We start from the raw sequence: 26,407 nt of genomic DNA on the forward strand, positions 1-26,407 counted from the left end.
CTTATATGAGAACAAACTCTAAGACATTTTGTGCAGCTGAGGTGTGCGCCAACTATGATAAATGGGCAACAGTCTCGTTTTCACTAAACTAGCAATCCATTACCAATTTTCTAAATAAAGCAATTAATTCTGTCTTCTGTGAAGTAGAGGGCGGCGTGTACCACAACCTGACAGATGGAAAAGCTGGAAGTTTGCAAATATTTTTCCAGTTGATTATGTTTTGTGTTTCTAAGTAAAATTAGCATGGGAGAAAATATCCACTTCTAAAAACTGAGCTGAAAGATGTAAGAATACACACACAGTAAATTGTACTTCAAAGTCCATGGTGCTATACAGAAGTAAAAAATCCAAGGCAATTCACGAGAGAACACAATTATTTTTTTGTACATAAGAGAACGATGAACTGTTTCTTCTTAGGTATTCGAAAAAAGCAATGACAAAATAACAAATGCTGTAAGTCTTTAAACTAAAGGGAAGGACAAAAGTATAGAAAAGAGATGATCAGAAAGATTTGCACTACCCTGATTTAGTGTCCTCTTTGATATTGCATGGCAGTGCCAACTTTCTTAGCTGGAACTCGAAAGGTGGCATCCTGGGCACCTCATTCAATTACTAGAACTCCATGATGTTATAGGAGGCTTTGTCACTGGAGAACCAAGGTAATCACAAGTGTCATCTGGGATCCAGTTCAATGGTCTAATGATCAAGAAGTACTGACCCAGACTCTGGGCAAGACTAAAACTTTTGCCCTGATTCATCAAAGCTTTTACAAGTCTGGAGTAAAAATGTCACGCTGTAATACTGAGGGTTAGTGCAGAGTAACACAAACTTCACTAGATGGCAGCAGAGTGGAGAATGAGTTGAATATCCAGCAATGAAGCAAACCAGCAGAATTTCAGCGGAGCAACACCACTAGGTGGCAGCGGAATAGTCAAGAGAGCCGATTCAATACCAGAAGTAACGTAGTACAAGGGGGGAAACCAAAACACAGAGTCAGTAGAAAGAGCAGAAGGTCAGTGCCAGTCAATAACAAAGGTATCAGAAGGGAGAGGCAGATCAGGGACGAGCCAAAGTCAAATACCAGGGAATCCAAACACACAGGGAAAAAAGGAGCAGGGGCGGTCAGATGTATGCAGCAGGACAGACCAGGAACTCACCAGAGCGAGCTACAAACGCTGAAGGCAAGCAAAATAATTTGCACTGAACACAGGTTGCAGCGCAGAGATATATCAGACCGGACACAGGAACGCGGCAGGGAAAATTAACCCCTGACATGACCAGACCGGGAAAGGAGAGACAAGACAAAAACCCGGCCTGGATCATGACAAAAAAGCTTTGAAAAGTCGCAACATTTTTTGAATTTTCTCATCAGTTTTGTCAGAATGTGTGAAGCTGGGGTGGCGAAGGCATGACACCACAGGTAATCTAATTCATTACGAACTGTAGTGTTACTTACACCAAAAATATTACTCCAGTCTCTGATTTCTGACATGGTCATGGAGGCGCATGCCACTTGTCAGATATTCCTGATTCATTAAGAGGCATACACATCTTGATTAATCAGGAGCGTCTGACTCCCAAGATGCCCCGTCATCAAAAAGTGTGAAAATCGGGATTTTTGTGTATTCACAGTAAAATCCTTTTCTCCGAGCCACTCATTGGGGGACACAGGACCATGGGTGTACGTTGTTGCCACTAGGAGGGTGACACTAAGTAAATACAAAAAAGTTAGCTTCTCCTCTGCAGTATACACCTACCACTGGCTCCAGCCCGAACCAGTTCAGTGACAAAGCAGTAGGAGATCATAACCATCAAATACGGATACAATATGCCAAACCAAAGGACAAACATAGCCATCAGGCCAACAGGGTACAGGGTGGGTGCTGTGTCCCCTAATGAGTATCTCGGAGAAAAGGATTTTACGGTGAGTACACAAAACTCCCTATTTCTTCTTCTAATCATTCGGGACACAGGACTGTTATGAACTCATTTTCTGCTCCACCAGTTGAGAGTTCTCCTTCCGTTCTCCCTCTGGTGGTGACAGGAGGTAGTGAGGTTGGTTTAATTGGTAGTGATCTGCCACCTGGTGAGGAAGATAACGATTGAATCTCTGGAGTATCAGACTGGATATAAGACAGCCGACGCCCTATCCTGGTGCTGGTGATTCAGTCTGCTTCTTAGGTCTTGGACTCAGCTCTGTTCCAGTCTTCTCAAGTTAAGTTTGTTTTTGCTAATGTTCACACTTGCTCTTGTTGGTCAATTCAGTTTTTTGTGTGGTCAGCCAGCCCGGCTTGGCTGTGCTGACTTTCCTCTCTTATTTATCTGTATTTGCCAAATTGCCTTTTTTTGTCCCTTATTAGATTGGCCTCTTTTTGCTCTGTCTCAGAATATTTCAGAGTGCTGATATAGTGGGGGAAGTCTAGTGACTTCAGGGTTAATTTTGCTATCAGTTGTGTTGGACATTTTGGAAGGGTTTTTGGCAGATTGCAGACAGTGTCTTTCCTTTCCTGTCCCTTCTAGTTACTTTGGCCCCATCGTTTGCTCAGCCTATTTTCCTGCCTTTGTTTGTGTTTTCATCTTGTTTCACCGTCAATACATGTGGGGGCCTGTCTTTCCTTTGGGGTCTGCTCTGGGGCAGTTAGTTTTCCTCTTTTCCTGCTTTAGGCTTATTTAGCTCTCCGGTTGTGACGAGGCGTCTAGGACCACCATAGGAACGCTCCACGACTGCTGCTAGTTGTGTGTTAGGATCAGGGGTCTGCAGTCTGCATAGTTACCAACCTCTTTGGTTTTCTGAGACTTAGCTTGTGTTGTTTTTTATTTCCTCCTCGGCGACCCGTTCATAACACAGGACCATGGGACATCCTAAAGCAGTCCCTGGGTGGAAAACAAAACACAAAAAATGGCATAACAGATCAAACCCACGTACCAACTGACTCGAGGGACGCTACTGCCAGTTACAGACACCGTCTGCCCAGACCCGCATCCGTGGAAGCCGGAGTGTGGATATTGAAGTGCTTTGAAAATGCATGCAGATTGGAACAAGTCGCAGCCTTGCAGACCTGTTCCGCTGACGCCCGGTGCCGAACGGCCCAAGAAACATCCACCGACCGAGTGGAGTGTGCCCTAATCCCTGCTGGAATAGGTTTACCTCTGACACAGTAGGATTCCTGAACAGCTGAGCAAATCCACCTGTGTTGTGAGTTCATATTCCCCTTCGTCACTGAGGTCTGGTGAACTCCCTATTATGGTAAAGGAAGGTAATGAGCCTGATTATCAGGCACCTGAGCCTAATGATGATGACTGGCTGAGTGGAGTCACGGACTGGATATAAGGCTGCCGACGCCCTTCTGCCCTGCGGGTGAGTTCTCTGTGGATTTCTAGGAGACCAGTCTGATTCCTGCTCCTCTAAAGCTAAGTTTTCTGCTTTGCCTGTTAGCATTTGTGTTTTGTTTTTTTTTGCCTTGCTTTTCTGGATTCTGCCATTCCCTGCTGGGGTGAGCTGAATCTCCTTTTGCCGGTTGCTCTGTCTTCAGAATATTCCTGAGTACTGACATAGCCTTTTTGAAGCCTAGCGTCTTCAGGGCCTTTTTCACTGTCAGTTTGTTGGCTCTTATTTTCATAGGGTTTTTCACGGATTGCAGACAGCAGCCTTCCTGTCCTTTCCTATCTAGCTAGCTTGGGCCCCGTCTTTGCTCAGTCAATCTTTCTGTCTGTGTTAGTGTTCTTTCTTCTTGCTTCACCGTCATTATATGTTGGGGGCTGCCTTTTGCTTTGGGGTCTGCTCTGGGGCAGTTTAGATTTCCCTTTCTGTCTGTAGGCTATATAGTCCTCCGGCTGTGATCGAGGGGTCTAGGGCATCGTAGGAACCCCCCACGGCTACTGCTAGTTGTGTTGATAGGTTCAGGGGTCTGCAATCCGATAGCTGCCAACTTCTCTGGTTTTCTGGACTTAGCTAGCATTTCTGTTTTTGCCTCCTACGGTGACTCATTCATAACAGAATCACCCGCCATACCGCAGATCCTAGGGTACTCAATAGCAGGAAAGAATTGTGTTTAAAAAAAAAAAAAAAAGTGTGTATATTCTTTCCTCTATATCTCTGAGGCCGTAGGGGGAATTTTTTTTTTTCTCTCAATGGAGATAAAGCAATTGTCTGATCATGTGGAGCAGCTCGCTGCGGAAGTGCGGGGAATTTCCGCCTACCTTGCTCGTTCGCATGCTGTTGAACCAAAGATCCCTACACCTGATGTATTTTTTGGGGATCGATCTAAATTTTTGAGTTTCAAAAATAATTGTAAATTATTTTTTGCCTTGAAGCCTAACTCGTCAGGGAGCTCCGCGCAGCAGGTTAAAATTGTCATCTCTTTGCTGCGTGGCGATCCCCAGGATTGGGAGTTTTCTTTGAAACCAGATGATCCTATTCTGACTAATGTGATCGCATTCTTTCAAGCCTTGGGGTTGTTGTATGACGAACCTAATGCTATTGATCAGGCTGAAAAGACCCTGTTGGCATTGAACCAGGGTCGAGATTCTGCAGAGTTGTACTGTCAAAAGTTCCGAAAGTGGGCGGTCCTTACTACCTGGAATGATAATGCCTTGGCTGCTCTCTTTCGGAAGGGTTTGTCAGAAGCCGTAAAAGATATTATGATGGGATTTCCTGTTCCCTCTGGTCTGGACGATTCTATGTCATTAGCCTTTCAGGTTGATCGGCGTTTACGTGAACGCAGGATTGCACGAGAGGTGTTGCCACTGGTTGAACAGACGTCTGAACCTATGCAATGTGATAGAGTTTTGTCTAGGGCGCAACGTCAGGAGTTCAGAAGGCGTAATAAGCTGTGTTTTTTCTGTGGAGATGCCTCGCATATTATTTCTGTTTGTCCTAAACGAGAGAAACGCTTTGCACACACGTTTTCTGTTGGTGGTGTTCAACCTAAGTTTCTTCTGGCAATTACTCTGATCTGCTCCCTGTCCACATTTTCCGCCAAGGCTTTTGTGGATTCAGGAGCAGCGTTAAACCTAATGGACTTGGATTTTGCTAAACGTTGTGGATTTCCGATGACACCTCTGCAGACGCCTATCCCTTTGAGGGGGATTGATGCTACTCCTTTGGCAAAAAATAAACCTCAGTTTTGGACCCAGGTGGTCATGCGGGTCGCCCCAGACCATCAAGAAAATTGCAGATTTTTGGTGTTGCATGGTCTGCATGATGTCGTTGTTCTGGGGTTTCCCTGGTTGCAAATTCATAATCCAGTTTTGAATTGGAAATCTGTGTCTGTGGTGAGTTGGGGTTGTCGGTGTGCCTTTAGTGAGGCTCCGGTTTTTTCCACCTCTCCTCAGTCGCATGATGTTCCTGACTATTTGGCGGACTTTTATGATGTATTTAGTGAGAATGAGTCTGCATCTTTGCCTCCTCATAGGAGTTATGACTGTGCAATTGAACTGAGCCCGGGGTGTAAATTTCCCAAGGGTCGGCTCCTCAATTTATCTGTACCAGAGCACGAGGCTATGCGATCCTATATTAAGGAGGCATTGGAGAAGGGTCATATTAGACCATCCTCTTCACCCTTAGGTGCCGATTTTTTTTTGTGGCCAAAAAGGATGGTTCTTTAAGGCCTTGTATTGATTATCGTGCCCTCCACAAAATTACTATTAAATATCAGTATCCGTTACCCCTGATTTCGGATCTATTCTCTAGAGTTAGAGGTGCTTGCTGGTTTACCAAGCTTGACCTCAGGGGGGCGTATAATCTTATCCGCATTAAGCAGGGGGATGAATGGAAGACGGCGTTTAATACTCCGGAGGGACATTTTGAGTACCTGGTGATGCCTTTTGGGCTCACTAATGCCCCTTCTGTCCTCCAGTGCTTCATGAACGATATTTTCCGAGACTTTGTCGATAAATTTTTGACTATCTGTCTGGATGATATTTTGATCTTCTCCAAGGATTGGGATTCTCATGTGGAACATATTCGGACTGTGTTCCGGATCTTGAGGGAGAATTCCCTGTATGTCAAAGGATCGAAATGCCTTTTTGGAGTACAGAGGATTTCATTTTTGGGATTTATTTTGTCTCCGTCAACTACTGAAATGGACCCGGCCAAGGTACAGGCCATTTATGATTGGGTTCAGCCCACTTCTTTGAAGGCCCTCCAAAAGTTTTTGGGTTTTGCTAATTTTTATCGGAAATTTATAGCAAAATTTTCTAGTATTGCCAAGCCATTGACTGATCTGACTAAGAAGAGTGCTGATGTGTTGAATTGGTCTCCGGAGGCTGTTGCTTCCTTTCAGGAGCTGAAGCGAAGATTTACCTCCGCCCCGGTTTTGCGGCAACCTGATGTCTCACTCCCGTTCCAGGTAGAGGTGGATGCTTCTGAGATTGGTGCAGGAGTGGTTTTGTCCCAAAAGGATCCTGTAACATCTAAAATGAATCCCTGTGCTTTCTTTTCCCGAAAGTTCTCTCCATCTGAACGTAACTATGATGTGGGGAATCGGGAACTGTTGGCCATGAAATGGGCATTTGAGGAGTGTAGACATTGGTTGGAGGGAGCTAAACATCAAGTTGTGGTCCTCACTGACCACAAGAATTTGATTTACCTAGAGTCGGCTAAACGCTTGAACCCTAGACAGGCTAGGTGGGCCTTGTTTTTTACACGTTTTGATTTTGTGGTCTCTTTTCTTCCTGGAACTAAGAATGTCAAGGCAGACGCCCTCTCTAGGAGCTTCTTTGCTGATTCTCCTGTGGTGACCAAGCCTGCTACCATCTTAGGCGAAGGGGTAGTTCTTTCTGCCATCTCGCCCGATTTGAGACTTGCTCTGCAAGAGTTCCAGGAGGACAAACCTGAGCGTTGTCCCAGTGGAAAGTTGTATGTTCCTGACCAGTGGAAGAAGAGAGTGATGTCTGAAGTTCATTGCTCTGCATTGGCTGGTCATCCAGGCACTTTTGGTACTAGAGATCTGGTGAGTCGCTCTTTTTGGTGGCCCACCTTGTCTCATGATGTCAGGAATTTTGTGCAGTCCTGTAGGACTTGCTCCCGGTCTAAATCTTGTTCTCGCTCTAGTGGGTTGTTGATGCCTTTGCCGGTCCCCAGGAGGCCATGGACCCATATTTCAATGGATTTCATCTCTGATATGCCGGTCTCTCAAAGAATGACTGTTATTTGGGTGATTTGTGATAGGTTCTCTAAGATGGTTCATCTTGTACCACTCCCTAAGTTGCCGTCTTCCTCTGAGTTAGTGCCCCTGTTTTTGCAACAGGTGGTTCGCTTGCACGGGATTCCTGAGAACATTGTATCTGACAGAGGAGTTCAGTTTGTGTCTAGATTTTGGAGGACTTTCTGTTCCAAGCTGGGAATTCAGTTGTCCTTCTCCTCTGCTTTTCACCCTCAGACCAATGGGCAGACAGAGAGAACAAACCAGACCTTGGAGTTGTATTTGAGATGTTTTATTTCCGCTGATCAGGATGATTGGGTTTCATTTTTGCCCTTGGCCGAATTTGCTTTAAATAATAGAGCTAGTTCTGCCACTTTGATGTCACCTTTTTTTTGTAACTTTGGGTTTCATCCTCGATTTTCTTCAGGGCAGGTGGAGCCTTCTGCCTGCCCAGGTGTTGACACTGTGGTGGAGAGAATGCACCAGATCTGGGACCAAGTGGTGGATAAGTTATCTCTCTCCCAGGAAAAGGCCCAGCGGTTTTCCAATCGACATAGGACCATTGGTCCAAAGTTTAAGATTGGTGATATGGTGTGGTTATCATCAAAAAATATTGCTATGAAGGTGGCTTCTCCTAAGTTTAAGCCTAGATTTATTGGACCTTACAAGATTTTGGAGATTATTAATCCGGTCTCTTTTCGTTTGGCTCTTCCTGTCACATTTAAGATCCATAATGTGTTCCATAAGTCCTTATTGAAGAGGTTTGTTGAACCAGTTGTTCCTGGGGTGGCACCTCCGGACCCTGTATTGGTTGAAGGTAACATGGAATATGAGGTAGAGAAAATACTGGATTCCCGTCTGGCTAGACGGAGACTCCAGCATTTGGTTAAGTGGAAGGGTTATGGTCAGGAGGATAATTCCTGGGTCTCTGCCTCTGATATTCATGCCAAAAGATTGGTGCGTGCCTTTCATCTGGCTCACCCTGATCGCCCTGGTGGCGTGGTTGAGGGTTCGGTGACCCCTCCTCAAGGGGGAGGTACTGTTGTGAGTTCATTTTCCCCTTCGTCACTGAGGTCTGGTGAACTCCCTATTCTGGTAAAGGAAGGTAATGAGCCTGATTATCAGGCACCTGAGCCTAATGATGATGACTGGCTGAGTGGAGTCACGGACTGGATATAAGGCTGCCGACGCCCTTTTGCCCTGCGGGTGAGTTTTCTGTGGACTTCTAGGAGACCAGTCTGATTCCTGCTCCTCTAAAGCTAAGTTTTTTGCTTTGCCTGTTAGCATTTGTGTTTTGTTTTGTTTTTTGCCTTGCTTTTCTGGATTCTGCCATTCCCTGCTGGGGTGAGCTGAATCTCCTTTTGCCGGTTGCTCTGTCTTCAGAATATTCCTGAGTACTGACATAGCTTTTTTGAAGCCTAGCATCTTCAGGGCCTTTTTCACTGTCAGTTTGTTGGCTCTTATTTTCATAGGGTTTTTCACGGATTGCAGACAGCAGCCTTCCTGTCCTTTCCTATCTAGCTAGCTTGGGCCCCGTCTTTGCTCAGTCTATCTTTCTGTCTGTGTTAGTGTTCTTTCTTCTTGCTTCACCGTCATTATATGTTGGGGGCTGCCTTTTGCTTTGGGGTCTGCTCTGGGGCAGTTTAGATTTCCCTTTCTGTCTTTAGGCTATATAGTCCTCCGGCTGTGATCGAGGGGTCTAGGGCATCGTAGGAACCCCCCACGGCTACTGCTAGTTGTGTTGATAGGTTCAAGGGTCTGCAATCCGATAGCTGCCAACTTCTCTGGTTTTCTGGACTTAGCTAGCATTTCTGTTTTTGCCTCCTACGGTGACTCATTCATAACACACCTGGCTATAGTGGACTTCAAGGCGGCTAAGCCCTTGCTGTGACCCTCAGGGAGTACGAATAAGATGTCCAACTTACGGAAGGACGCCGACCGCGAGAGGTAGCTTCTGAGAGCCCTCACCCTATCTAAAGTGTGAAGAGCTCTCTCAATACGATGTACGGGTGCCAGACAAAACAAGGGCAGAACAATGTCCTCGTTGAGGTGGAAAGAAGAGACCACCTTGGGCAAGAAGGCTGGAGATGGTCTGAGAACCACCTTGTCCTGGTGAGAGATCAGGAAACAGGCTCGACAGGACAGGGCGGCTATCTCTGAGATCCGCCTAATTGACGTCACCGCAAAAAGAAAAAGCAACTTTCCAAGATAGGAAGGTCAATAAGACGTCCTGCAGCAGTTTGAAAAGGAGTCTCCTGAAGAACATCCAGGACCAGGTTAAGGTCCCACGCATCCAACGGTATTCTATAGGGAGGTACCACATGAGAGACCCACTGAATGAAAGTCCTCACTTGCAGATTGGAAGCAATCCTGCGGTGGAATAAAACCAATAAAGCCGAGAGCTGACCTTTGAGGGAGCTAAGCGCCAGGCCTGACTCCAGGCCGGCATGGAGGAACTGCAAAATGGTAGGAATGGAGAAAACGAAGGAAGGACGTTCGGTCTCTGAACACTGCGAAAAAGGCTTTCCAGGTGTGGTGATAGATGTGCACTGACTCAGGCTTCCAGCACTATTCATGATAGAAATCACCTGATGGGAGAACCCAGCCTAAGTTAGGACCCAGGATTCTACGGCCAAGCTGTTAAAAAAGGGCCCCTGATTTCTGGAGACAAATTGAGCCCTGGAAGAGCAGATCTGGTCGAGCCAGTAGTCGCCATGGGACGTCGGCGACGAGCTGCACTAGCTCAGCAGACCACGCCCGGTGTGGCCAACCTGGAGCGACTAGAATCACTGGAACCCCATCCGCTTTGATCTTCCTGATGACCCTCAGAAGTAACAGAAGTGAGGGAAATACATATGGAAGATGAAACTGACGCTATAGAAGAAACAGTGCATTTGCTCCAATGATTTCTGGATCCCGAGACCGAGCTATGTACTCGGGTACTTTGGCGTTTAATCTTGAAGTGATCAGATCCACGGCCGGGGTCCCATAGTGATGACAGATCTACTGGAAGACCTCCGGATGAAGTGCCCACTATCCAGAGGTGAGACCCTGATGGCTGAGGGAGTCTGCCGCCCAGTTTTCCACACCCGGAATGTGATCTGCTAAAATGACTGAGTGGTTCCTCTCGGCCGAGCGGAGGATGTGAACCACCTCGCGTATTGTTGCCCTGCTGCAAGTGTCCCCTTGATGATTGATGTATGCCATAGCCATAGCGTTGTCCGATTGAATTCGAATGGGGCGACCCAACAGGAGATGATGGAACCGTCGTAGGGAGAACCAGATCGCCCGAATCTCCCGGAGTTTATTGGGAGACACGACTCCCGGGCTGACCAGCACCCCTGGGCAGTGTGGTGACGAAGGATCGCCAAGAAGACTGGCTTCGGTAGTTACCACCAGCCAACGGGCTGGGAGAAAGGATTTTCCCTGGTTGAGGGAAAACTCCAACGTCCACCACCTGAGCGCCTGCTTGACCAGCGGGGGACAAGCAGCACAGCCAGTCGAGAAGGAACAGGCTCCTGTCCCAGGCTGCCAGAAGCGCATGCTGCAGAGGATGGAGGTGTAGCTGGGTGAAGGGAACAGCTTTCATCGCTGCCACCATTTTTCCAAGTACTCCCATGCAGAATCGGATGGAATGAGGGGATGGACAGCAAAGTGTCCGGGCTCCCTGTTGAAGGGCTAAGATCTTGTCTCGAGGGAAAATCACCGACCCTTGGGAAGTGTCCAGGATCATTACTAAAAAGAATATCCACTGAGTTGGAACCGGGGAAGTCTTTATTGAATTTATCAACCAGCCCAGGCATGAAAGAGTATCCAAAGTGATACGCACGCACTCCGGGCAGGTTTGGAAGGACGGTCCCTAGATTAGAAGGTCATATAAGTATGGCAACAGGATCATGCTCCAAGAGTGCAGAATGGAAATGACAGGCGCCATGACCTTCGTGAGCACTCTGCGTGTGGTGGCGAGACCGAAGGGCAAGGCTGTGAACTGGAAGTGTTCCTCGCGAACAGCGAAGCGCCAGAACTTCTGGTGAGGGGGGAAAATGTGGACATGAAGACAAGTATCCCAGATGTCGAATAGATGCTAGCAACTCCCCCTTATTCATAGAGGATATGAGAGAAGGGAGGGACTCCGTCCTGAAGAGCAAAACCCTGCCAAAACTTGTTTAGAAGTTTGAGGTCCAGGATGGGCCACACTGACCTGTCCTTTTGTTTGAGGGGGGACCACGGACAGGTTCGAGTATCACCCATTGGAAATCTTCGTGTTCTGGGACGAGAAGGGAAAAAATGCGTCGGACACCAGAAAACACCAGGTCCCAGACCCCTTTGTCGTGCATGATGGAGAGCCAGACCTGATGAAACAAAGGCAGGCGACCACCTACTTTGCTAGTGTGGACCGAATAATGCCACGAGTCATTGAGACAAAAATCAATGGGACCTGGATCCCTTAGATCTGGACTGTTTTGGCCAGCTTCTTCACGACTGGTTGGTCCTGTAGGGAACCTTGGAGTCGCTTGACTTTGTGCTGGGGGGAAGAATTTACTTTCCCCTCCTGTGACGTCAGAGATAAGTTGATCTAGCTTCTCCTCGAATAGACAGCCACTCTGATAATGCAGAGAAGCTAGAGACTTTTGGATGCAGGGTCCGCTTGCCATTGCCTGAGCCACAGGGATCGTCTGATAGAAATAGTTTAAGAGGCAGCCAGCGTAGAACAGTTAGCGCAGCCAGGCCTACCATTGCCACTAATGATCCTTGTTCTGGATACTTACGTGTTGTTCTTGTATGTGCGTGTGATGGCGCTGACATCCTTGTGTTTGGACACCTTTTTTTTCTATATATCTAAATCAAAATGTCCACTATTGTACTCAGTTTTACAGGGTAGATATGAAAATCTACTTTGGGTGCGGGGTGGCGTCATTTTGCCGTTCGCCTCAGGCAGCAGATAGGCTAGGTTCACCCCTGATGGTGTGGTGGTATTTTCTCCTAGTATGTCGTATTATTGGTCACCTTGTGGTGGTAATAAGTTGTCTGGTAATGGTGTTGCGGTATTTGTCCCTTGTATGTGATATTATTTGGTCACTGTGGTGGTAATATGTGGTCTGGACAAGGTGTGGCAGTATTTGTTCTTTGTAAGTGGTATTATAGGTCACTATGTGGTGGTAATATGCAGGGCTGTGGAGTTGGAGTCGTGGAGTCGGAGTCTGAGCCCATTTTGGTGGAGTCGGAGTCAGACTCGGTGTCATGGAAATTGATGAGTCGGAGTTGGAGGTTTGGCCCTGGTATGAGGGAGTCGGAGTTGGAGTTGGTGTCATGGAAATTGAGGAGTCGGAGGTTTGGCTTACCGACTCCACAGCCCTAGTAATATGGTGTCTGGTCTTGGTATTTGTCCCTTGTGTGTGATATTATTCGTCATTTTAAAAATTGAAAAATAAATAAAAATATACCTAAATTGTATTGCATATTTCAACAAATGTTTAATAGGTTACAGTAGAGTAGGGCCCAGCCAAAAGAGTCTACCGTGTCGTGGTGGCAGCTTAAAAAATCTTTTGGCCAAAACAAAAGCTGCTGGCTATATGTGTGATCTGGTGATAGGAACTGTTAATGTTTGATTGGTGAGAAGTAGAGTTTTTCCAAGAGAGAGCATTGGGACTGTGGACAGTTCGAGGGGTGGAGGCGGGGCTGGGGTTGAGCCTGGACGGAGTCTCAAGGGGGCCCAAAAATTTTTGCCAGTATGGGGCCCTGAAATTCCTAGTGGCAGCCCTGATAACACGACAGGAATATGAGTTTGATCCAATCCTCAAACTGCTACTGAACAACCTCAGTACATGATCAGCCGATCACTGAGAGCCATAACGATTAAAGACTTGAATTTTCGCTTCTCCTTGCTGCCGGTCAAATCATTAAATGAATAAAAAATCTCCATTCACATAGCACAAATTTCGAAAGATGAATGAGAATTTTTTAATTAAGCACAGTCATAGATAGACCATTATTTTTAATCTTTAAAGATTCCATAATAACAGGGTCTGTACCACAGGACTGGCGTATAGCAAATGTGGTACCAATATTCAAAAAGGGGACAAAAACTGAACTTGGAAATTATAGGCCAGTAAGTTTAACCTCAACTGTGGGTAAAATCCTGGAGGGTTTTCTAAGAGATACTATACTGGAGTATCTGGAGAAGAATAACCTCATCACCCAATATCAACATGGGTTTACAAGAGACCGTTCCTGTCAGACTAATCTGATAAGCTTTTATGAAGAGGTAATTCAGGACTGGACCAAGGGAATGCAGTGGACGTGGTGTACATGGACTTTTCAAAAGCTTTTGATATGGTGCCACACAAAAGGTTGATACATAAAATGAGAACAATGGGGATAGGGGAAAATATGTGTAGGTGGGTTAAGAGCTGGCTCAGGGATACGAAACAAAGGTTGGTTATTAATGGAGCACACTCGGACTGGGTCACGGTTAGCAGTGGGGTACCACAGGGATCAGTTTTTGGCCCGTTTCTTTGTAACATATTTATTAATGACCTTGTTGGGGCATAGAGAGTAGAATTTCAATATTTGCAGATGAGACTAAACTCTGCAGGGTAATCAATACAAAGGAGGACAATTTTATGTTACAGGAGAATTTATGCACACTAGAAGCTTGGGCTGATAAATGGCAAATGAGCTTTAATGGGGATAAATGTAAGGTCATGTAGTTGGGAAGATCGAACATGAAGTATAATTATGTGCTTAATTGTAAAAGACTGGGCAAAACTGTCACTGAAAAAGACCTGGGTGTATGGGTGGACGACAAACTCACATTTAGTGGCCAGTGTCAGGCAGCTGCTGCAAAGGCAAATAAAATAATGGGATGCATTAAAAGAGGCATAGATGCTCATGAGGAGAACATAATTTTACATCTATATAAGTCACTAGTGCGACCACACTTAGAATACTGTGTACAGTTCTGGTCTCTGGTGTATAAGAAAGACATAGCTGAACTGGAGCGGGTGCAGAGACAAGGTTATTAGGGAACTGGGGGGTCTGCAATACCAAGACAGGTATTGGGGTTATTTAGTTTGGAAAATCGAAGGCTTCGGGGTGATCTTATTACAATGTATAAATATATGCGGGGACAATACAGAGACCTTTCTAATTATCTTTTTACTCTTAGACCTGTGACGGGGACAAGGGGGCATCCTCTACGTCTGGAGGAAAGAAGGTTTAAGCATACTCACAGATGCGGATTCTTTACTGTAAGAGCAGTGAGACTATGGAACTCTCTGCCATATGATGTTGTAATGAGTGATTCCCTAATAAAATTTAAGAAGGGACTGGATGCATTTCTTGAAAATATAATATTACAGGGTATATACACTAGTTTCCTTAATATTGCGTTGATCCAGGGAGCTAGTCTGATTGCCGTATGTGGAGTCGGGAAGGAATTTTTTTCCCCAATGTGGAGCTCACTGTTTGCCACATGGGTTTTTTTTGCCTTCCTCTGGATCAACATGTTAGGGCAAGTTAGGATAGGATATGGGTTGAACTAGATGGACTTAAAGTCTTCCTTCAACCTTAATAACTATGTTACTATGTTACCTAAAAAATATTCAGAATTGAGAGTCCTCAGTGGTTGATACCTTTTAATGGCTAACTGAAAAGATGGTAAGACATTGCAAGCATTCGAGACTACTCAGGTCTCTTCATCAGGCATTGACTAATACAAAATCTGAAGAGTCACATATTTATGCACAACACAGCACAGAAAAAATGCAATATATAAGACAAGTGACGTGAAGCAGAACTATCATTATGGGAGAGGGAAAAACATTAAAATTGGACCAGTTCATAGATAAGGAGTCTGGATGTTTTATTGTCCTCTGATTGAGGTCTCCTAATGTGTTGTGATGCCCCCACAAGGTCTTAGGAGCAAATTCCTTAATTGATGTAAAAAGACTTAAATCCATGTGACACATTCATTCCAGCATTGAGATTGTCAAAGGTCATCATGAGCTTGTACTCACAGAACCTCCTGTCTCTCTGAGATGTGAAGTTACTTTTCAATACTAGTAATTTCATATCCACGGTGTTAGATCAGGCATACAAAAATGTTTTGCCACAGGTAGATCCATTCTCTTTACTCTTATTGTGTGGCGATGAGAATTGATCCTTGTTCTCAGTTTTTGCCTGGTCTCCTCCACATACAGACCCCCAGTTGGACATTTAGTACAACATTTTTCCCTCTCTCATAATGATAGTTCTGCTTCACGTCACTTGTCTTATATACTGCATTTTTTCTGTGCTGTGTTGTGCATAAATATGTAACTCTTCAGATTTTGTATTAGTCAATGCCTGATGAAGAGACCTGAGTAGTCTCGAAAGCTTGCAATGTCTTACCGTCTTTTCAGTTAGCCATTAAAAAGTATCAACCACTGAGGACTCTCAATTCTGAATATTTTTCTATCTCCTGGCTAACACGGTACAAAGATATATGTGGCGCCCCCAGGAGTATGGCCGCCACAGTGGCTTTGCCTTCCTCCAGGAAGGGTAATGCCAGGCTTGGAGGCAATGAAGGGTCTCTCTCGCAGTTAACCTATACATGCAACACAGTTCATGAGAATTGATCCTTGTTCTCAGTTTTTGCCTGGTCTCCTCCACATACAGACCCCCAGTTGGACATTTAGTACAACATTTTTCCCTCTCTCATAATGATAGTTCTGCTTCACGTCACTTGTCTTATATACTGCATTTTTTCTGTGCTGTGCTGTGCATAAATATGTAACTCTTCAGATTTTGTATTAGTCAATGCCTGATGAAGAGACCTGAGTAGTTCCGAAAGCTTGCAATGTCTTACCGTCTTTTCAGTTAGCCATTAAAAAGTATCAACCACTGAGGACTCTCAATTCTGAATATTTTTCTATCTACTGGCTAACAGGATACAAAGATATATGTGGTGCCCCCAGGAGTATGGCCGCCACAGTGGCTTTGCCTTCCTCCAGGGAGGGTAATGCCAGGCTTGGAGGCTATGAAGGGTCTCTCTCTCAGTTAACCTATACATGCAACACAGTTTCACTCCAGGCCAGCAGGGGGGACTCTGAACCGGAATTCAGGGGAGTGCTCTCGGAGGGCCAAGAGGAAGGAGTGGTTAGTTAGTCTGAGGAGGGTGAAGTGTGCAGACGTGAGGAAGAAGCGTGGAGATCGAGCAGAGAGGAAAGGCTCATCTCCGGTGAGAGCGCATGAACTGGAGCCTGGTCTCCAGGGTTGTATGGATACTAATGGACCTACAGCAGACACCAGAGGAGTAGGAGGCTGTAAATGCACTACTCCCATCTAAGACTTGAGGGCACAACAGCAACATTGATAGTGAGCCGGGACTTAGGAGCAAGGAGTCCCCGAGAGAGGCTACTGCTGTCTGCCGTACAAGGAAAGTTCATAAGAATATCTGTCAGGAAGAACTTCAGTGTAACTCAGTACTGGAGATCCCTCAAGTAAGCGCTAGGAAGGAGACTGCACAGCCCTTCTGCTGAGAGAGAATTCCTGAGTTGCTTCCAGGCTAGCCTGCTCCGGTACCATCTGTAATCAGGACCCTGGACTGCATTTATCAAGTAAAGGTACAGAAACTGCACCACGCTGTGTCTTTGTCTGCTTCCTACCCTTCCGGCACCGCTACATCCCCGTGCCAACCACATCTACACTGCCCTGGGACTACAGCTTCACCTGTGAGGAGCTTTTACATCTTTGCTGCACCATACCATCAGTCCCAGCGGATCTGCATGCAGCGTCGGCTTAATACCTCCCTTGCCGAACACCACAGGTGGCGTCACAAACTATTCATTTAATCCATTACATCCACCATTGCAATTCCCCTTTTTCTTGGGCCCCCAGGGCCACGGACCGGGTCACCGCTGCTGTGACATTCCCCTGCTGAGAGACCAGCCCGGTACCGAGTACCCCACAACCCTGGAAGGGCGACCAATATACATCTTTCCTTAATTCACCTAAATGATTTCAAGCGCGATGGACGGGTGTTTTTTTGACAAATCGATCAGTTGCTCAGCCCATTCATATTACACAATTATTGTGACCGATTGGTCACTAGTGTTAAAATCAGGCGGTGTAAATGTGTCGTGAGTCCTTGCCAAGCTGTGCTACCATAGATGCCATCTAATGTGTACTATTTATGTATTTTACTTATTTATATAGCGCCATTAATTCCACAGTGCTTTACAAACATTATTGGCACTGTCCCCAATGAGGACACCCACGCAAACACAGGGAAACATACAAACTCCTTGCAGATGTTTTCCTTGATCCCAGGACCCCAGCGCTGCAAGGCTAACTAATGAGCCACCGTACTATCTCTTATAGCCTTCGTAACTCATTACACCATGTTTTACTCACCACAGGAGGCATATTTACCACCATCATGGTCAGACAGGACAGTCCTGTGTCATCCTGAACGCTTGCATCACATTTCAGGTTCAGCAGTAGACGTGCTGCTTCACTGCGATCTATGGAGGGCAAACATTACCATGAACAACTGGATAATCATGTCCTTAGTCTAAGGCCTCATTCATATTTTCATTTTTCATATCCATATTTTTCGTGGGCAGAACAAGCATTATAGCCTATAGGACCAATAACATGCCCTTGCCTTATTTTGCAGACCAAGTGTTTGCAAAAACAAAAAAATGGAGACGTCTGTTTTATATGAGTCACAGAGAAAACTCTTCCATTCAAATCAATGGTTGTACAAAAAAAGAGAACACAGATGGCATCCGTTTGTCATCATGTGTTACTATTTAATGGTTAGAATAATCTTGGAATGTTATGGATAAAACACTGATGATAAAAACGGACTCATGGACCAAAAACAGATGCAAGTTTATATCATGTAGGGTGATGAAAAATAGTTATTTTTTTTCTCCTATGCAAAAAAACCCAAATGTCTGAATGAGGACTAAAGTAAACGTTACATGAGTGTTTTATACATTTTTGCAATCTAGAAATGTTCCTTGGTTCTACAGAATATTAGAACCACAGACAGAACACAAAAAATGCTTTACTTGTGTCGAAACTGGCGCTTACTGCTACCCTCTGTTGCAAATATTTGAGCCATTTTCAAATTTAAGCCTTGTCCTCTTTCTTGAACTCATGGATGGCACATAACACTGGTGAATCAAGGGAACACAGCTTAAATTAGATTGAAAATGAAGCTAACTTTCACAGTAGAGTATATTAGTAAGTAATATATATTATAGCTTTGCTACAGTTTTTTTTAATGTTAGTCCTAAAGTGACCAACCCCTCTACAGAAGGATTTATAGGTCCCCCTGTACAGAAGGATTTATAGGTCCCCCTGTACAGAAGCATTTATAGGTACCCCTCTACAGAAGGATTTATAGGTCCCCCTGTACAGAAGGATTTATAGGTACTCCTGTACAGAAGGATTTATAGGTTTTCCTGTACAGAAGGATTTATAGGTACCCCTCTACTGAATGATTTATAGGTACCCCTGTACAGAAGGATATATAGGTACCCCTCTACAAAAGGATTTATAGGTACCCCTCTACTGAATGATTTATAGGTCCCCCTGTACAGAAGGATTTATAGGTACCCCCCTACAAAAGGATTTATAGGTACCCCTCTACTGATTTATAGGTCCCCCTGTACAGAAGGATTTATAGGTACCCCTCTACAAAAGGATTTATAGGTACCCCTCTACAGAAGGATTTATAGATACCCCTCTACTGAATGATTTATAGGTACCCCTGTGCAGAAGGATTTATAGGTACCCCTGTACAGAAGGATTTATGGGTACTCCTGTACAGAAGGATTTATAAATACCCCTCTACAGAAGGATTTATAGATACCCCTCTACAGAAGGATTTATAGGTACACCTAACCAGAAGTATTTATATTTATAGGTACATGTGTACAGAAGGATTTATAGATACCCCTCTACAGAAGGATTTATACAGTTGTGGCCAAAAGTATTGACACCCCTGCAATTTTGTCAGATAATACTCAGTTTCTTCCTGAAAATGATTGCAATCACAAATTCTTTGATATTATCTTCATTTAATTTGTCTTAAATGAAAAAACACAAAAGAGAATGAAGCAAAAAGCAAAACATTGATCATTTCACACAAAACTCCAAAAATGGGCCAGACAAACGTATTGGCACCCTCAGCCTAATACTTGGTTGCACAACCTTTAGCAAAAATAACTGCGACCAACCGCTTCCGGTAACCATCAATGAGTTTCTTACAATGCTCTGCTGGAATGTTAGACCATTCTTCTTTGGCAAACTGCTCCAGGTCCCTGATATTAGAAGGGTGCCTTCTCCAAACTGCCATTTTTAGATCTCTCAACAGGTGTTCTATGGGATTCAGGTCTGGACTCATTGCTGGCCACCCTAGAAGTCTCCTGTGCTTTCTCTCAAACCATTTTCTAGTACTTTTTGAAGTGTGTTTTGGGTCATTGTCCTGCTGGAAGACCCATGACCTCTGAGGAAGACCCAGCTTTCTCACACTGGGCCCTACATTATGCTGCAAAATTTGTTGGTAGTCTTCAGACTTCATAATGCCATGCACATGGTCAAGCAGTCCAGTGCCAGAGGCAGCAAAGCAACCCCAAAACATCAGGGAACCTCCGCCATGTTTGACTGTAGGGACCTTGTTTTTTTGTTTGAATGCCTCTTTTTTTCTCCTGTAATCTCTATGTTGATGCCTTTGCCCAAAAAGCTCTACTTTTGTCTCATCTGACCAGAGAACATTCTTCCAAAACGTTTTAGGCTTTTTCTGGTAAGTTTTGGCAAACTCCAGCCTGGCCTTTTTATGTCTCGGGGTAAGAAGTGGGGTCTTCCTGGGTCTCCTACCATACAGTCCCTTTTCATTTTTATGCCGACGGATAGTACGGGTTTACACTGTTGTACCCTCGGACTGCAAGGCAGCTTGAACTTGTTTGGATGTTAGTCGAGGTTCTTTAACCAACATCCGCACAATCTTGCGTTGAAATCTCTTGTCAATTTTTCTTTTCTGTCCACATCTAGGGAGGATAGCCACAGTGCCATGGGCTTTAAACTTCTTGATGACACTGCGCACGGTAGACACAGGAACATTCAGGTCTTTGGAGATGGACTTGTAGCCTTGAGATTGCTCATGTTTCCTCACAATTTGGTTTCTCAAGTCTTCAGACAGTTCTTTGGTCTTTTTTCTTTTCTCCATGCTCAATGTGGTACACACAAGGACACAGGACAGAGGTTGAGTCAACTTTAATCCATGTCAACTGGCTGCAAGTGTGATTTAGTTATTGCCAACACCTGTTAGGTGCTACAGGTAAGTTACAGGTGCTGTTAATTACACAAATTAGAGAAGCATCACATGATTTTTCGAACAGTGCCAATACTTTTGTCCACCCTCTTTTTTATGTTTGGTGTGGAATTATATCCAATTTGGCTTTAGGACAATTCTTTTTGTGTTTTTTCATTTAAGACAAATTAAAGTACGATAATAATAACAAAGAATTTGTGTTTGCAATAATTTTCAGGAAGAAACTGAGTATTATCTGACAAAATTGCAGGGGTGTCAATACTTTTGGCCACAACTGTAGGTACCCCCCTACAGAAGGAATTATAGGGACACCTGTAGAGAAGGATTTATAGGTACACCTGTAGAGAAGGATTTATAGATACCCCTGTACAGAAGGATTTATAGGTACCCCCCTACAGAAGGAATTTTAGGTCCCCCTGTACAGAAGGATTTATAGGTACACCTGTAGAGAAGGATTAATAGGTACCCCTGTACAGAAGGATTTATAGGTACCCCTGTACAGAAGGATTTATAGATACCCCTCTACAGAAGGATTTATAGATACCCCTGTGCAGAAGGATGTAAAGGTACACCTCTACAGAATGATTTATAGGTACCCTCCCTACAGAAGGAATTATAGGTCCCCCTGTACAGAAGGATTTATAGGTACACCTGTACAGAAGGATTTATAGATACCCCTCTACAGAAGGAATTATAGGTCCCCCTGTACAGAAGGATTTATAGGTACACCTGTAGAGAAGGATTTATAGGTACACCTGTACAGAAGGATTTATAGATACACCTGTACAGAAGGATTTATAGGTACCCCCCACAGAAGAAATTATAGGTCCCCCTGTACAGAAGGATTTGTAGGTACCCCTCTACAGAAGGATTTATAGATACCCCTCTACAGAAGGATTTATAGGTACCCCTGTACAAAAGGATTTATAGGTACTCCTGTACAGAAGGATTTATAGGTACACCTGTAGAGAAGTATTTATAGGTACCCCTCTACAGAGGGATTTATAGATACCCCTGTACAGAAGGATTTATAGGTATCCCTGTAGAGAAGGATTTATAGATACCCCTGTATAGAAGAATTTATAGATACCCCTCTACAGAAGGATTTATAGGTACACCTGTACAGAAGTATTTATAGGTACACATGTACAGAAGGATTTATAGATACCCCTGTACAGAAGGATTTATACTACCCCTGTAAGAAGGATTTATAGATACCCATCTACAGAAGGATTTATAGGTGCCCCCCTACAAAAGGATTTACAGGTACACCTGTAGAGAAGGATTTATAGGTATCCCTCTACAGAAGGATTTACAGGTACACCTGTAGAGAAGGATTTATAGGTATCCCTCTACAGAGGGATTTATAGATACCCCTGTACAGAAGGATTTATAGTTACCCCTGTATAGAAGGATTTATAGATACCCCTCTGCAGAAGGCTTTATAGGTACCCCTGTACAGAAGGATTTATAGATACCCATCTACAGAAGGATTTATAGGTTCCCCCCTACAAAAGGATTTACAGGTACACCTGTAGAGAAGGATTTATAGGTACCCCTTGTGGTGTAGTGACCACTGTGTCCACTAGGGGGCGCTGTATGGATGTCCCAGGAGAGTGGATGAATGGCAAGAATGACCGTTATGGATCTCAAGGTGGGTGGCCTTGAGATGGAGATTTATGTGTTTGTTAATCAGCAGTGATACTGCTGCGGTGCTGGTTCAATGTGTCAGGGAGTAGTTACCTACAAACCCACGCAGGGGGTGTGTTTAAAGAACACTGTTGTAAAGAGTGTGAGTGGTTGAAGGACCTGTGATGAGGTCATAGTCATGTGACCCGGTGGGCGTGGCTATGGACCATATAATGTGGCCAGGGTAGGTCACATGTGGTGAATGCTGGGACCTGGTTGGTCCAGTGTGGAAGGTCCCGTCTGAGTGAGATGGGGCTGCCTTCTGACAGCAAGTGAACGCTGTGTTAATGGCTGCACGTGCCTGGTAATTCCCTGGAGGGAATGGACGTCTGCAGTATGCTAATGGAACCATGAGTGACCCTGACGTGGGTGAGATAACCGAGGCTAGAAAGCCTGTGTATGCATAACCTGTATGACTACAGAGTAACAGAGCTGAACTCTGTCACGGACGCTATGCTGTTAAGTGAACTTTATGTTGCTGTTATGGGTTTATGCTGCTGAATAAACCACATGGACAGTTATGAGTTTATGGAAAATCTGTGCCGGATCTGATTTTGTAGCTGCTGAGCGAGTATGCCCTACTTGAATGACAGCGCTACCTCACAATTGGTGGAGAAAGCTTTGGGCATTGTTGTAGCCTTGTTGCTGGATGCAACGGAAGAGGACTGCAAAGTCGGTTGCTAAGGGCAACGGTTTCCAAAGGCGTATGTTGCAGTGCTGGCAACGCTGAGCCAGGAAGGCTGACGGTTAGGGAAGCCACTGCCCGGCTGTGGTTCTGGAACCGTGGGGCGGCCTAGTGATTAAGGCACTGTCCGGATCGGTGAGCCCAGTGCGGCCGTTTCCCCAGGAGAAAGAGACTTTTGGTGTGGTATCGTTAAAAGACATAAACTGTGTTGTGTGAACTGTGGTCTGAGAAGACCGGTATAATGGATATGGGGAAGTCCCGAAAGCGGGTGGTGGCCCAAATCGGGGTGGTAGCCCAAAAGAGGGTGGAGTCCCAGAAGGGGGCGGTGACCCAAATTGGGGTGGTAACCCAAAAAGAAGTGGTGTCCCAGAGGGGGGAGGTGACCCAAATTGGCATGGTAACCCAAAAAGGGGTGGAGTCCCAGGAGGGGGTGGTGACCCAATTTGGGGTGGTTCAGGAAATGGCAGCACTGGTTGCCTCAGTGGGTATGTCTGGGGAACCGCAGTGTGCAGTGTGTGTATGTCTTTTGAGGAGTGCGGCATGTATTTTACGGATAATGACGGGCCACAGGTGTGTACCGCGATGCTGCATCGGGAAGGAGTCTTTGGTAGACTGGACTCAGAGAGTCAGGTGACTCTGACAGGAACTCCTCTCGTTTTATCTCTGACCGAGAAAAACGCCAGGGTTCGCTGTAAACATGGGGTCACGGTGATCTATGCAGTAGACAGAGTAATGTTCGAGGGGACCAAAGGTGGTGAGTGCCAAGGGGGCGGGATACCACGTGACTTAGTCTATGCCTTGGAGAGGGGCTGGGACTTTGTGTTGTTTGATGATGTATGGTCGAATGAGGAAGACGTTTCTACTGTTGGATTAACAGACGTTGAGACGGTGATGCCTCCGAAAGTGGACAGGTCTGATATAGAAGTGACTGGAAGAAGGGGTACATCTGCCCAACTGACGGACCTGACGTCTCGTGACATGACGGATGGTGGGCTGGGAGATGAGACGACTGGGCTAGACACATTGGTGGTGGACGGTAACTGGTCCCACTCGACTGGTGGGACTGACCCAGTGGTACCCTTTGACAACATAATTAAAGAGGTAGTGGTGAGACACGTGCTGGCCAAAATAGAACAGGATCGTGAGATACAGCTGATAAAGGAGACAGTGGAAGGACATCTCGAACAAGAAAGAGTCCTGAGACAAATGGCCGAGCACAGGGTTGAGGAGCTCGAGAAAGAAGTCTTGGAGCTCAAAGAAACTGTAAGTGGTCTTCTGCGGGAGAAGAACTTTGACAGTGATGAACAGCGGCCGGGTCCGACTGGTGGTGGAACCGAGCTGCTGGTGCCTGTCTTGGCAAACGGTCATGGAGAGATGAGCTCTCATGAAGTTGGGAAGCTAAGAACTGAAGAAGACAGTCACCCGGTCGGGTCAACTCTAGTGAGGGAAGTGTCCGTGGTAAAGCCAGAGCCTCCTGCCCAGGAAGAGAGCAAGGCCACGACCTTCAAGTTTGTGATTGATGTACCAAAAGACATGCAAGAGGCCTGTGCTGAGGAAGGTGTGCATGAGGCTTTCAAAGAGGCGGTCAAAGCGTGTAAGGTGCACTGGGCGCCTGAGACTCAGCAGTCGGTGATAATGTCAGCCAGGGAAGACACAGCAAAGCGGGTGGCTGTCCTGAAAAACATGCATCTGCAGTATCTCCATGTCAAACAGTTGGTTAGGCGGAGTAATATGAAAGCTGCTCGACGCCTAGAGTTAGCAAGAGAGGCTATGGATCGGTTGGGTTTGCGAAAAGAGGTAGTTCCGGTTCCCAAAGGTCTGATTGGGAGAATCATTGGAAGATTCGGGAAGGTAATGCAAGACCTTGTAAATAGCTCCGGTGTGGTGAGGGTGAGGATCCCTCCTGATGATGAAGACCAGGTATCCAGTGAAGAGGGTAGGATACCCGTCCTGGTGGTTGGCTCTGTGGAAAGCCTGAGAAACTTTCGGATGCTCTTGGAGTATCGAGTGGGGTACCTGCAAGAGATTGAGCAGTTGAGGCTGGACCGTCGGCGAATCAATAAAAAGGTCCGGAACACCGAGTGGCGGCTGCCTTCAACCCAAGATGTAAGGACCCGAAGGGTTCCGCCACGAAGTGACATGGCAAATGGCCGAACAATGTCAGCAAGTGGTAGTTCGACTGGCAGGACGATGCTGAGAGACCATAGTTCCTGTGAGACGCTGAATGAGTCAGACTCAGGCTTAACTAAGACTTATGACCGCTGGGGGCGGGGGAGGCCGTATGATGGACGGAGACGGATCTCTCGACCTGTGGGGCAAGGTGTAATAAGTGACCTGTCTCAAGATCCTGGTGTAATGTTGTGTATTCAACCCCACAAGTTTGAACAAAGGGGGGAGGTATGTGGTGTAGTGACCACTGTGTCCACTAGGGGGCGCTGTATGGATGTCCCAGGAGAGTGGATGAATGGCAAGATACTGAATTACCGCTATGTATCTCAAGGTGGGTGGCCTTGAGATGGAGATTTGTGTGTGTGTTAATCAGAAGTGATACTGCTGAGGTGCTGGTTCAATGTGTCAGGGACTAGTTACCTACAAAGCCACCAAGGGGGTGTGTTTAAATAACACTGTTGTAAAGAGTGTGAGTGGTTGAAGGACCTGTGATGAGGTCATAGTCATGTGACCCGGTGGGCGTGGCTATGGACCATATAATGTGGCCAGGGTAGGTCACATGTGGTGAATGCTGGGACCTGGTTGGTCCAGTGTGGAAGGTCCCGTCTGAGTGAGATGGGGCTGCCTTCTAACAGCAAGTGATCGCTGTGTTAATGGCTGCAAGTGCCTGGTAATTCCCTGGAGGGAATGGACGTCTGCAGTATGCTAATGGAACCATGAGTGACCCTGACGTGGGTGAGATAACCGAGGCTAGAAAGCCTGTGTATGCATAACCTGTATGACTACAGTGTAACAGAGCTGAACTCTGTCACGGACGCTATGCTGTTAAGTGAACTTTATGTTGCTGTTATGGGTTTATGCTGCTGAATAAACCACACGGACTGTTATGAGTTTATGGAAAATCTGTGCCGGATCTGATTTTGTGGCTGCTGAGTGAGTATCCCCTACTTGAATGACAGCGCTACCTCACACCCTGTACAGAAGGATTTATAGGTACACCTCTACAGAAGGATTTATAGATACACCTGTACAGAAGGATTTATAGACACCTGTTATGAAAGGGTCACCGTGGAGGAAAAACCTAAACAAGCTAAGCCCCAGAAAAACCAGAGAGGTTAGTAACTATGCAGATTGCAGATCCCTAATCCTAACCACACAACTAGCAGCAGCCGTGGAGCATACCTACGATGAACCTAGACGCCTCGTCACGGCCGGAGGACTAAATAAGCCTAAAGAAAGAAAAGGGGAAACTAACTGCCCCAGAGCAGACCCCAAAGGAATAGGCAGCCCCCACACATGTATTGACGGTGAAACAAGATGAAAACACAAACACAGGCAGGAAAATAGGCTGAGCAAACGATGGGGTCCAAACTAACTAGAAAGGAGAGGAAA

The 26,407-nt window shown here is 45.6% G+C and overlaps 1 protein-coding gene across 1 annotated transcript in view; it reads right to left on the bottom strand.

Moving 5' to 3' along the window:
* The window catches only part of LOC141101197 (uncharacterized), a 259,136-nt gene that overhangs the window by 225,096 nt on the left and 7,633 nt on the right, over positions 1–26,407 (bottom strand). Inside the window, exon 6 of the mRNA XM_073590063.1 lies at positions 17,541–17,650. Within this exon, the coding sequence (XP_073446164.1) occupies positions 17,541–17,650 (110 nt within the window). The remainder of the gene's footprint in view (positions 1–17,540; positions 17,651–26,407) is intronic.

The sequence above is a fragment of the Dendrobates tinctorius genome, unplaced genomic scaffold (assembly GCF_039654945.1).
Source record: "Dendrobates tinctorius isolate UK_male_01 unplaced genomic scaffold, ASM3965494v1 ptg000116l, whole genome shotgun sequence".
In the NCBI taxonomy this organism is placed as follows: Eukaryota; Metazoa; Chordata; class Amphibia; order Anura; family Dendrobatidae; genus Dendrobates; species Dendrobates tinctorius.